This window comes from Coloeus monedula, assembly GCF_965178545.1.
Source record: "Coloeus monedula genome assembly, chromosome: 1".
NCBI classification, from domain to species: Eukaryota; Metazoa; Chordata; class Aves; order Passeriformes; family Corvidae; genus Coloeus; species Coloeus monedula.
The window spans coordinates 44044932-44056375 of record NC_138781.1 but is presented as its reverse complement, the minus strand read 5'-3'; the positions used below and the strand labels follow the sequence as shown (position 1 = coordinate 44056375).

Here is an 11444-nt window from a genome sequence, read left to right as displayed (position 1 = left end):
TACTGCTGTCACCTGACAAGATGCAGTCAGGGCTTTCTTGGAGGAACAGTGGTAGGATGTTTGGCAGCAGGCATAAGCTGTAACAAGGAAAACTAACAATAAATTGTTGTCAGAGATGGTGATCAAATGCCAGAAGAGAGGCCCAGAGAGTTCATGGGAGCTTCAGCCTTGGAGACTGCCAGAGCTCACCTGAACTAGACCTGCTTTTATCTAGGGATGGGAAATAGAAATTCCCAGAGATCCCTCTAAACCTAAATTACTCTTATTAGACAATAGGCCTTCATTAACTGTATTGAAGACCCAGTGCAATTTGACTGCAGCACTTGTCAGATGCCGAAGGGACTGAGAGTTAAAGAGTTCCTTTGCAGTATCATTGGAAAACATGATGTAGGTATATTCAAACTGATCTGAGAATTTTCTTGGGCAGCCTAATTCACTTGGAAGCATAATCTTGGCAGAAGTCTGAAATGGTCATGGGTTACTTACCACAGATGGAAAGAACACAGCTGCTCGGAGGCTGAAAAAGGGGAGGAATGGAAAAAGCAAGCTGAAACTTCACACTGGAAGTAGCTAAATAAGAAATACTGCAGTAGTCTTTTGACTGAAACAGTTTTCTTAGCATGTTGTAAAATGCCCATATTCTTGTAAAAGGTAAAATTAGGAGCCAGCACAGGTAGGAAATTAATTCATGTCAGGCTTGCTAGCTTATGGTAAAAATCTCATGAGAAGAATTGGAGTTTTCCTACAGTAAGTATGAAATATTTGCCTGTGTTATTTCTACCTTCAAGTAAGTTAATGTTTAAGATGCCTCTATGTGCTTCATTTAATAACATATTACACAAGTTAATAATTTGAAGAATTCTTCAGTGAAATATGGAAATAATTTTCATGTAACATCAGCTAGTTAACATCTTATTTTGATGTACTGCTCTACACTTAATATCCCAGCTCAGTCTTTGCTGATGTATTTACTCCAAAGTTGAAGCAATTTAAAACACTAAATGGTATGACTGTGCATTCAGTCTCATTACAGACTTAATGCAACAGCAGTCAAGCACCTCATTATTGTATAACCCAATTTTTGTAGAGGGCAGAAATTACAGGTAAAATTTACATGTTGACTCCAGAGTATAAAGTGTGTCATCCGTCATTCACGGGGTCATATCTGAATTGCTGTAATCTTTGTAATTGGAAAAGAGTGCTTATGAGTGAAACAGCAAAATTCTTGTAAAAGTCCTATCTTTTCAGAATGTTTTAGAAAATTTTAGTACGTCTTTTCCACAGGTATTCAAGGCTGGATTTGCTATCATAAAGAAGTTACAAAGGCATCTGTCACTGAGATTTTGATGGACATGCATTGGATGGGCTGATTTGTGAGGACATGAATTTGCTATGACCCACGTTCTCTATTATTAATTTGTATGGGTTTTTTGTTTGTTCTTTTCCTCTCCAAACATCCTTTCCTATGGGGGCTCCTGATACTAGAGAAGAAAATAAAAAACAAGTCTTCTACTAGTTAAGAGAAACAAAAGTGAAGATCTTGGATTCCATACTTAGGAAGACCTTTAAAATCTCTTCATTTTGGAGTTACCCTACACTTGTGTACACTGAAACATGTTCATGCATTAGACCAGTAACTGTATGAAATTACGAAATTATAATTTTTTTTTAAGTTATGAAAAAGGTCTCTGACTGTTGGATCTGTTTGCACTGGGTTCATGCAGATGAGGAATAAGGCATCAATAAATATACAGTACATGGGAAATGCCTTGTATCACTGAAGAATTGAAAGATCAATTTGAATATTGTTTGTTGGTACAGTTGCATTTTGGTTACTGCCAACATGCATTTTCCTAGTTCTAAAAATATGTATGTATAGAGGAGCTTGATGGCCATCCCTTCAGAGTTAAAATCCAGATATAAATACTTGAACAAGGAAGGCTGTGCTTTGTGCACTGAGCAACAATCAGGTTTAGCATGTTCTAGATTTTGTGTTTTCTTTAGTACTTGGCATCTCTCATGGAATATTTGGGACCCAGTTTAGTTATCACCACTCCTATTTGGCATGATGGGATATCTACTGAGGCTAGTTCTACTCTTCTGTGCTCTTAGGGAATATCCTGATGACCCTGTTTTACCATTCCTTATGTCCCTGATGCTTTGCAACTGTCTTTCAACACACATTGTAAGAGAGTAGATAAATTCCTGTTTGAAGAGCAATCATATTCAGCAGAGGGCACGTGAGGGAAGGAATTAAGAGTTTCACAGGTCTGGAGAGAAAGCCTAGGAATGACTTTCAATTCTCAATTCATACAGAACTATGTCTTAGATAATCTGACCATAGTGGTTGCATTTGTGAAGTGGAAACATCTGGCTGGAACTTCAATACCAGCCTCTTGTGTCTCTTCTCCCTCGAGTGCCATCACTACTGGCTTATTGGCATTCCTTTCTCTCTGTTAACAGTGGATGGTTCATGGACTTTATTGCACTTTGTATAAATTTGTCCTTTAAAGACAGATGAATGTAGGTGAAGCCCTGTGCAATATGTGCCCAAATCTTAGGGGTACAGCTTGCCTAATGTGAATTTCATGAAATGTTCTCCTACCAGGCAGTGATGTCAATACCAGCAGGTGTTACGGTGTTTTTTGTGTGTGGCAGTTGGCAGTAGGACTTCCATCAATACTGACTATGTGAGTTCCTTTTTTTTGTGTGCATCATTCTGGGAGCTGAGAACCCCTTCTCTCTACCTCTAACTCTGTAATAACTATCAGAGCTGAATTGTTTGTTTTGCCCTTTTGTTGTCAGTATATGCTAACAAAGACTGGTGGGGACTTGCAGATTTCAAAAGGAAGACATATCTCTTGTGTACACTCATAGGTTACTTTTAGAAGTGCTTAAGGGACAACCTCATGTCAGACAAAGTTTTATAAAAGACATTCCAAGTATCTTGCTTCTCATCTTTATTGTTGACAACACAGGTATTTCTCACATCTCAAGAATTCCTGAGGGAGAGAAACACTTGAAAATTCTTGGTGGCTTGGATTTCTAGAGCTTGTTTTGAAAGTGTTATTTAGCCAAAGTCTTGGCGCTGCGTCAGAAGGATGTAGGTCTACTATAACATTGCTGACAGAGCTCTGTTGCTTCCAGGGCCCAGGTTAGGATCTCTGTGGGGCTGCGCTGTGTCCCGACACGTTAAGACCCATCTTTGGTAGCCCAGTAGAGCACAGATCCTGGGAAACATGAACACGCCAGCAGAGGAATGGCCCGGCACTGGCACCAGCGGTACATTTGGCACTGGTAGGACTTTTTGCTGAGAGCATGCTGCAATTCTTTTGTGAATCAATTTGATACCAAAAATATCAACTGGCTTATTTGGAGACTGAATCTCTCATGGTATGGTGGTACTGAGATGGCAAAACACTCCCAATATGGAGTAGGATATAGCTTCCTAGAGGAAAGTCAGAATAAGCTAATAGAAATTAATCTAGGAAAGAAATTAACACTCTCCATATAGATATAATTTGGCTGTCACAGCTTTTCTCATGCCTGCAGTTGGAGCTGCAATGTGATTGTATCCCTTGCCGATTTAGCTGAGACAGTAGCAAAGTGTGCTTGGCCTAAGTCTCATGGGTGACTCTTCAAATATTTGATCAAGGATCTTGGAAAGAAAATAGTAAGTAAATGACAAGAAGACAAGAAAGGCTCAGGGTCTAACTTAAACAAAGTGTGTTGTCCCTAAACCTATGTTGCGAAGGCAATGAACTCAGGGCTGGCTCCAGCCATCACGTAAAGGTGTTCATTACCCAGCACCCTCCTGAGAGTGGGCAGTTTGCTCCTTGTCTGTCAGAGTCCTGGGAGGCCATAGGAGTTCTGCTTGTTGCTGAAAAAGGGGTCGAGCATGTAGGGGGAGCAACTATGAAGTGAGAGAGCAACTGCTTGCAGCACTATCCACTGCTCCCTTTCTTCTCCTCCTGCTCTACCTGACAGACCAACTTGACTTTAAAGCTCTGTCCCAGTTTTGGGCTCATTGTGGCCCCAGGAGCACTCCTGTATAATCGATAAATTCAGTTTTTCTCACACTGCTAGGAAGCCCTGAGCCAACCTACAGCAGGTAGACCTTCTGGTTGTATTCCAAATGCAGTAACTAAACAGTAAATGGGAGGTCCTTCCTCACTGTTCTTGATGTGCCTGTCTTTGGATCAGGAGCAGGAGGCAACTTCTCTTGTAGAATCATGTTTATGCTGCAGGAAGAGCCACTGTAGCCATCTGTTGAGGAAAATTAGCTGTTTGCAATGTGTTACATCTGTAAATGGATAAACTCTTCCAGGCATTGCATGTGTTTATATACATACTCTGGTGTAATTGAGTATAGCTGAGGAACACAACTTGCTGCTTCACTCCCAAGTAACGAGCAATATGACGAGAGGAAAAGGCCTCAAGTTGCACTAGGGGAGGTTTAGATTGGATATTAGGAGAAAAATTCTTCACCAAAAGGGTTGTAAAGCACTGGAACAGGCTGCCCAGGGAAGTGGTTGATTTAGCATCCTTGCAGGTACTTAAAAGATGTGTACATGTGATGCTTAGGGACATGGATTAGTGGTGGACTTGGCAGTGCTGGATTAATGGTTGGACTCGGTGATCTTAAGGGTCTTTTCAATGTAAACAGTTCTATGATTCTCCTCTAGCTAATAGACAGTGTGCTTTTGCATGGTGGATAAAGGGTAATTGTAATTTCAAATGTATTTTATGCAAGTGCAGATGATAAGGCAAGGATTAATGTAGTAGACTATACGTCTTTCTTGTTGTTCAGAGTTGTCTAATTATTTCAAGAATTATTTTGCCTCAAACATATTCCAAAGGCTCTCAGTTGGATTTGATACCGGAATTTTGACTGCTACACCTTAAGAGTGCTGGGATTATTTGATTTTGTTCCAGGCTTATCTTTCTTTGACGTATAGCAAAATATCCAATTATTTAAGATTTGTGGATAAGTAACTATGTTGTAAAGCTTCATTTCTTGCTAAGACACTTTTATTTTCCACTCTAATACCTAATTGGGAGAACCAATTTTAAAAAAAGCAGCAAACACATATCATTGGAGTGAATATACTTTTGTTTCTGTGTTTCATTTGATATATCACTTAGTGAAAGCAGCAGACTGAAATGGCAAGCCTAAGAAAATTGTAATGGCATTTAGTGGTAAGCAGTCAAATAAGTATCACATGGTAGTAGCTTTGAAATTGTGGATTAGAGAGATTAAATTACATTTCTCTGATTTACTAGGCTTACATGTCACTTACATTCACAATCCACTTGCATAGAGTAGGTTTGGTTTTTGTGTGTGTGTAACCCCTCAGTGTGGTGTTTGAAGTGATTCAGTGGTCCTGAGCTTTTTTCCATGTATCGATGCTTAATCCCTGCATTCCCAGCTTCAGGTATTATCATCTCAAAAGTAGTACTCCAGACTCTTGAGAACCAATACCCAAACCAGCAGGCAAATCATTTACTTGTGGCAGCCTGAATTTTACTGGGACTTCATATTATTCAGTCCTGCTTGTAAATCATCAGCTCAGGGAGTCATGGTATAGAACAGTGTGAACTTTGCAGGCATTTATTTATCTTGCTTTTTAAATACATTTTTAACTTTTATAATTGTGAGAAAGGGCTGTAGAACAGTTCTAATGGTTTTGGAAATAGAAATGAAATTAAGAACAAAGCCATTTTTATTAATGTTTTCTGAGGTAAAATATGCCATTTTCATGATTTGGAAGAAGAACACTGGGACTATTTAATGTTTTTGCTTGACAATATTGAGTTGCAAGTGAAGGCTTTGGACGGGCATATTTAAGGAAACAAGACTGTGGATAAGAGGACAGTTGTGTGTGTTCCTGTGTGTCAGCATACTGATGAGCCAGTCTGTTTTCTCTCTAGCTTCTACACTGTTCCAAATAAAATACATTCTGTTACCATACTAAACCAACACACTGTCTTAGAAGGTGTCATTTCATAAACAAGACTGGATACACACCCTCTGAAGCCAGCCTGTGAGCCAGCCTTGCTGCGGGAGAGGCAGACTCCTTGTGTCTGGTACAAATCCAGTGAATGTAGATGCAGCAGACTTTGGCTAATTCTGTGAAAAAATCTCTGCTACTTTTCCAGTAATAAGCATTGATAGTGCTTTCTAGTAGGGAAGTTGTCTGCATTTATCCCCAGGAAGGTTATTTTGGTCTTGTATTCATCCAGTCTTCTGGTTTTTGTATTAGTGAATTTTTCATTTCTCTTCCCCTGCATATTTTACAGCACTGTAAGAAGGAAGACAGTGGGAGCTCTGTGAAGTAAGAGGTGACTGATGGCATTAGGTACATGCTGGAGGACCCAGGTTGCAAGTCTTAGATTTGCTCTTCCAGTAGGGGACAATAGAATATATGTGTTTTAGCACTGACTCTTTAGGTGCTTTGCATTATACTGAGTCTGACTTCAGTGGGAGCTGCTCAGAGCATCCTGATCTGGGCACATTCAAGCATCTCCCAGGGCTCCAGTTATCTTGGGGATTTTCCCTCTCTTAACTGAAATGGGGTTACTGGTATAGGTGCATCACAGTTTTGTACAGCGTTTTGTCATGCATTAGATGTCTCAGTTTCTTTCCAGTGACTTTCCCTTCTTCCCTTATAATTGGAACAGTTGGTTCCATGGTAATGAGTCCCTTTGAACTGTCAGTGTGTGTATATTTCTGTTTACACTGCTGGCACTTTGTTCTGAACCTTCTCCCCTACTGTCCAAATAGATTACTTGCATTATCAGATCTGTCTCATTGTTCACAATAGCATTGCTTTGGATTCTCCAGATCCCCCTTCCTTACTGAGTTTACTGCTCATTTTTCAAAGGCCTTTATCAAACTCTGGTAGGTGTAACTTTAAATAAATTTTTGTTAATAGTTGTCAGATAATCAAAGTGAAGGAGGAAAAATTGTATTTTTAATTGCACAGACTATCCTGTGGAGGGATCTAGCTAACCTATTGACTTTTCTGTACATAATAATTCATTTTCAAATTAATTTTGGCAGCTGGAATTATGTCTATATTATCTATGATCATTTAAAGTTCTGTAGCAATTTATAATGTAGTTGATGTTGACCAGGATAATTTTTTAATGCCAACAGGAAAGTCTTGTGAGTGATTTGAGATATGGCTGATAACCAGGGGTCTAGGAACATGGTCAAAGATAAGTTATTGAATGACTACGTTTTAAGATAGCACTGATTGTTCATGAGAAGTTTCCAGAGATGCACAGAGAAAGGCCAAGGCAATGGCCACAGCAACAACAAAGATCAGACATAATGAAAAAACCTTAATACATATCATAATAAAGATAGATCTGCTTTCCCTGTCATGCTGGGGTCTCTGTTCAGACCTGGGCAAGCCAGGTGTCTTAGTGAGCTCCTGGTTAAGTACATGGAATATTTATTTAATGAACTTGCTGAATCAGGAACTCCTGATGAATTCCCACCTTTCCTCATTTGTACAAAGCTTATTTACAGCTGAATGTGAAGGAATGGATTTGCTTTTCACAACCAAGGAAGCTTTAGTGCCAACAGCTGATACAGTAATTACTAGAGACTGGGAATTCCCAATTACATAAAATTTCTTAAAGAAAAGTGATTACTTACCTCAATTACTGTCATTCCCTGAGGGGGTCCATGGCCTACATTCTGCTGGAGCTGAACAAGTCACTAAACAGAGGAGCTTTTAAAAACTATTCTTCCTGAATGCCCAACAGAATTTCAGCCTTTTCTATAAATATTGCTCTTACTGTATTTTGTTTAACTGAGTTCTATTAATTTTAACTTGTAACTGTAGACTTGGTTTTCATATTTCCTTTTATTAGACTTTAAACCCTGGAAGATCCAGAAACTGTAGGTACAAAGCTTCCTGTCTAGACAGTTAAGCTGTTCTTATGTTTTGAATACTAAATGTTTCTCCCATATATAATTTATAAGTATAAATATGTAGGGAGCAGCTAGTGCCACAACATCCAGTGGTTTTAGGTCTGCTCTCTTTTGGAGGCAATTACTCACAGCTCTTATGTAATGTAACTCTACTATTGGTGTTTCCCACCATGTGCACATAACTGCAAACATAATTTACCTTTCCAGGAGCAGACTCTTGCTGTTTACTTCTGTAGAAGCAGGCAGATGCTATTAGGTCATTTTCATTTCATCACCAAAGTGCCAATAAAATAATTCAGACACAATTCTCAACATATGGTGATGGGAAACCTGCAACCCCCAAATTCATTTGCATGTGGTTTGGTCTGGAATACAGGTTTCTGAATAACAAGACCTTTTTCTAAATGCAAAGCACACTGGTTACTTCTTTTAATCTCAGCATCTTTCTTATTTGCTGCTCACTTATTACCTGAACTGAAGGTGAGGCTGAGTGTGAATGTTTCCCTGATTCTTCACAAGGTGCTGCAGGGAGCCACCTCTTCATTTTTCACCCAGACAGCTTTCAGAAAAGCTTTTTGGACATTGTGTGTGTAGGAGAGCAAAATGACACTGTGGGCAGAGGAGAAAACTTGAAATCTGAATTCAGATAGAAACTTGGATTTATTTCATGGTGAATCTAAGGAGCCTGGTTATGAGTTTGTGGAGAGGTTGTGTGGCTTACCTTTTTGTAACAGGGTGGATCTGACTGTGTGAGCTGAATTCAAGTCTTCTAGATCCCAGAGACAGGCATGTACTGCTTGTGTTCTATGTCACAAAGATCCTAACTTCTGCAGGCACTAGGCGACGAACATTTTTAAGTCATTTCGTCCCCCTGAACAGAGAAAGATGTAGCAGTCAAATGTGTAATACTGATTTTCATCATAATCCAATCATAATCGTATCTAGGCAGGCACAATTTTCTGAACTCGTGTGCTGCTGCTTTTCATGGAATACCTACAGGTGGGAGCCTTTGTAGCACTACTTTGTACCAGAAATGCCGGGCTTATATATTTATTTTGATTTTCTGCATGGCTTTGGAGCCAAGGGACCCAAATAATTGATTAGTACTCAACAACGTAGCACAGTCTGTACCCTAAAAAGTTTATAATTTGTTTTCTGCATAGTTACAGAGTAGAAGAGGTTGGAAATCACTTCTACAGATCATCTATTCTAAGTCTCTGCTTAAAGTAGGTTGCTCTGCTTATAGTAGGGCCATGCCCTGACAAGTTTTGGGTGCCATGTCCCAACAAGTTTTGGGTATCTCTAAGGATGAAGACTTTACAAGTTCTGCAAGAAGCATGTATCAGTGTTCAACCAAACTTATAGTAAAAAGTTTCCTTTTCTTTAATCACAATTTCCTGAATTTCAGTTTGTGCCAGTTGCCTCTTGTCCTGTCTCTGGGCGCTACTGAGAAGAATTTGGCTTCATGTCCTTAATTTCCCATCTCATCATATATATCAATAAGATCCCTTTGAGCCATCAATCTCTTTGAAAAGGTCAAAAGAGCATTTTAATTTCTAGTAAATGAGCTCTAAGTATGCCAGGTACAGAATATGTTTGAGAGAGCGGAGACAGTGACCTGTCTTCACGGTTCTCACCTTTTCTTTGTATGTGACACATTCTTTGGGGGGTTTTTGGGGGGTTTCATTGGTTTGGGTTTTTTTTGTAACCTATTACATTTCAATTTCAGCATAGTGCACTTTTAATTTTTTTCCAGCTGTTACTTCTTGATGTTTCACCATGGAGAGGTGAAAACAAAAGGCCTGGTTTTGCTTCCCCATTCAGTTCAGTTTAGCACTGGCTAGGAAGTTTGTGTGGGAAGCATGTGATCCATCGCTTTCCTGTTTTCCGGAGGAAAATTTCCAGAGGAAATGAGAGAGAATGTATGCAACAATGAAATGAAAACTTCAGTAATATGTGACCTATCACTTATCTCACTTACTTTTTGTATCTGTGCCATTGCTTTCCTCTAATGGGTACAGCTCGTGTTCTGTGAATATTGAAGCCATGTGGAGATTTAAGGAATAACAAGGTTCTAAAGAACTGAAAGAGTTTGAGCAAAGAAAAATGAATAATTTTTTCCTCCATCAATAATGTATGTAGTTAATTGAAAAAAAACTTCTTACACTATCTATGTCTATGTTTGTGCAAAATAATACCTTTTTTAGCCACTTTCAGTAGGCTCAAAATCTGTTTTCCAGGCCTCCAGCTTCCTGATGTGACATCAGCACAACAGCCCAGGCTGGTGATTATATTAAAGGAAGAATATAATGAGACAAAAGAATAAGGCTGTGGCTTGATCTTTTCCATTGATAAATTTAGAACTTGCAAAAGCTGAAATAATAGTTGTAGTGATAAAAAAAAATATAATTTTTGTACTTACCCGCTGTTCTGAAAAACCAGTGTATAATTATTGTAGGAGGAAGAAAAATACATCTCTCCCCCTCACTCTGCTACTTTTTCCTCTTCTCTTCAGTGTTGAAATCATCCAGTTTAATTAAATCACCAGCCTATTTCTGCACAAAGGATGACATTTTATTAATGATGTATGATGTGCATGAGACAGAATTAACCCAATTTTCGAATGGTTTTCAATTTGGAAAGGGCAACATGTTAAAATGTCTTGTAAATCTGTGGGATGAGCTTGTTGAGCAGCTTTCTGAAGGAGATGGGATTATAAAATGATGAATAATTAGACAACAGTCTCTCCAGTCCCTTGCTTTATAACATAGCCTGATATCATTACCTTTTCCATATCTTCTTTAGTTTTGCCTGTTTTCTCAGTCATGTTTCTTTCCTAGCAGTAAATCCAAGGAACAGTAGTTTAGACAATATTTACAAGTAACTGGGAGGGGCTGAAGGTGACTGTTTTGATCTTAGGGTGTCAGGCACTATGTTTGTGGTGTGGCTCACATTTCAAATATGCCTGTAGAGCCTGCGCTTCAGAGAGTGGTTGTGGTCCACTTGGGCTCACTTCAGGTCTGTCTGAATGGGGTATTCACAGCAGATCAATGGTCAGTAAGTTGTTGTACAGATTTGAAAAATTGTAAGTTGTTAACAAGATTTTATCCCTTCTGCCGGGGGAGCAGATAATCTGCCTCACCATTCAGACTTACGTACCTGAAATCTGTCTGTATGTATCAGAGGTTAGCACTAAATTGCCAACTCCTCTTACTCTGAATTGAGAAATACCTTTCTAATTTTACCTTTCTAATTCATAGAAAAACTGGATGGGTGTGATTTTGTGGGTTTTGAGTTTATTTTTAACTTGGAAGATTTGGGGAAAGAAAACTTTACTTTCATTTCCATATCTTGAAATTTAACTTTTATCAAAACAGTTCTCAAAAATCATTAACCTCTGAGAACAGGATGTTGTGGAAGAGACAGTGAAAAGATTTGAAACAGAGCATAAAAAAGGCTTGCTGATTAACTGGCAAGACAAATCTGCCCTCTAGAAGTA

At 38.9% G+C, this 11444-nt stretch overlaps 1 protein-coding gene across 1 annotated transcript in view; it reads left to right on the top strand.

Moving 5' to 3' along the window:
• Positions 1-3239: 3239 nt before the first annotated feature.
• CPNE4 (copine 4) overlaps positions 3240-11444 on the top strand; it is a gene marked incomplete at both ends in the record, with an annotated part of 190701 nt that continues 182496 nt past the window's right edge. Inside the window, one exon of the mRNA XM_082277487.1 lies at positions 3240-3297. Within this exon, the coding sequence (XP_082133613.1) occupies positions 3240-3297 (58 nt within the window). The remainder of the gene's footprint in view (positions 3298-11444) is intronic.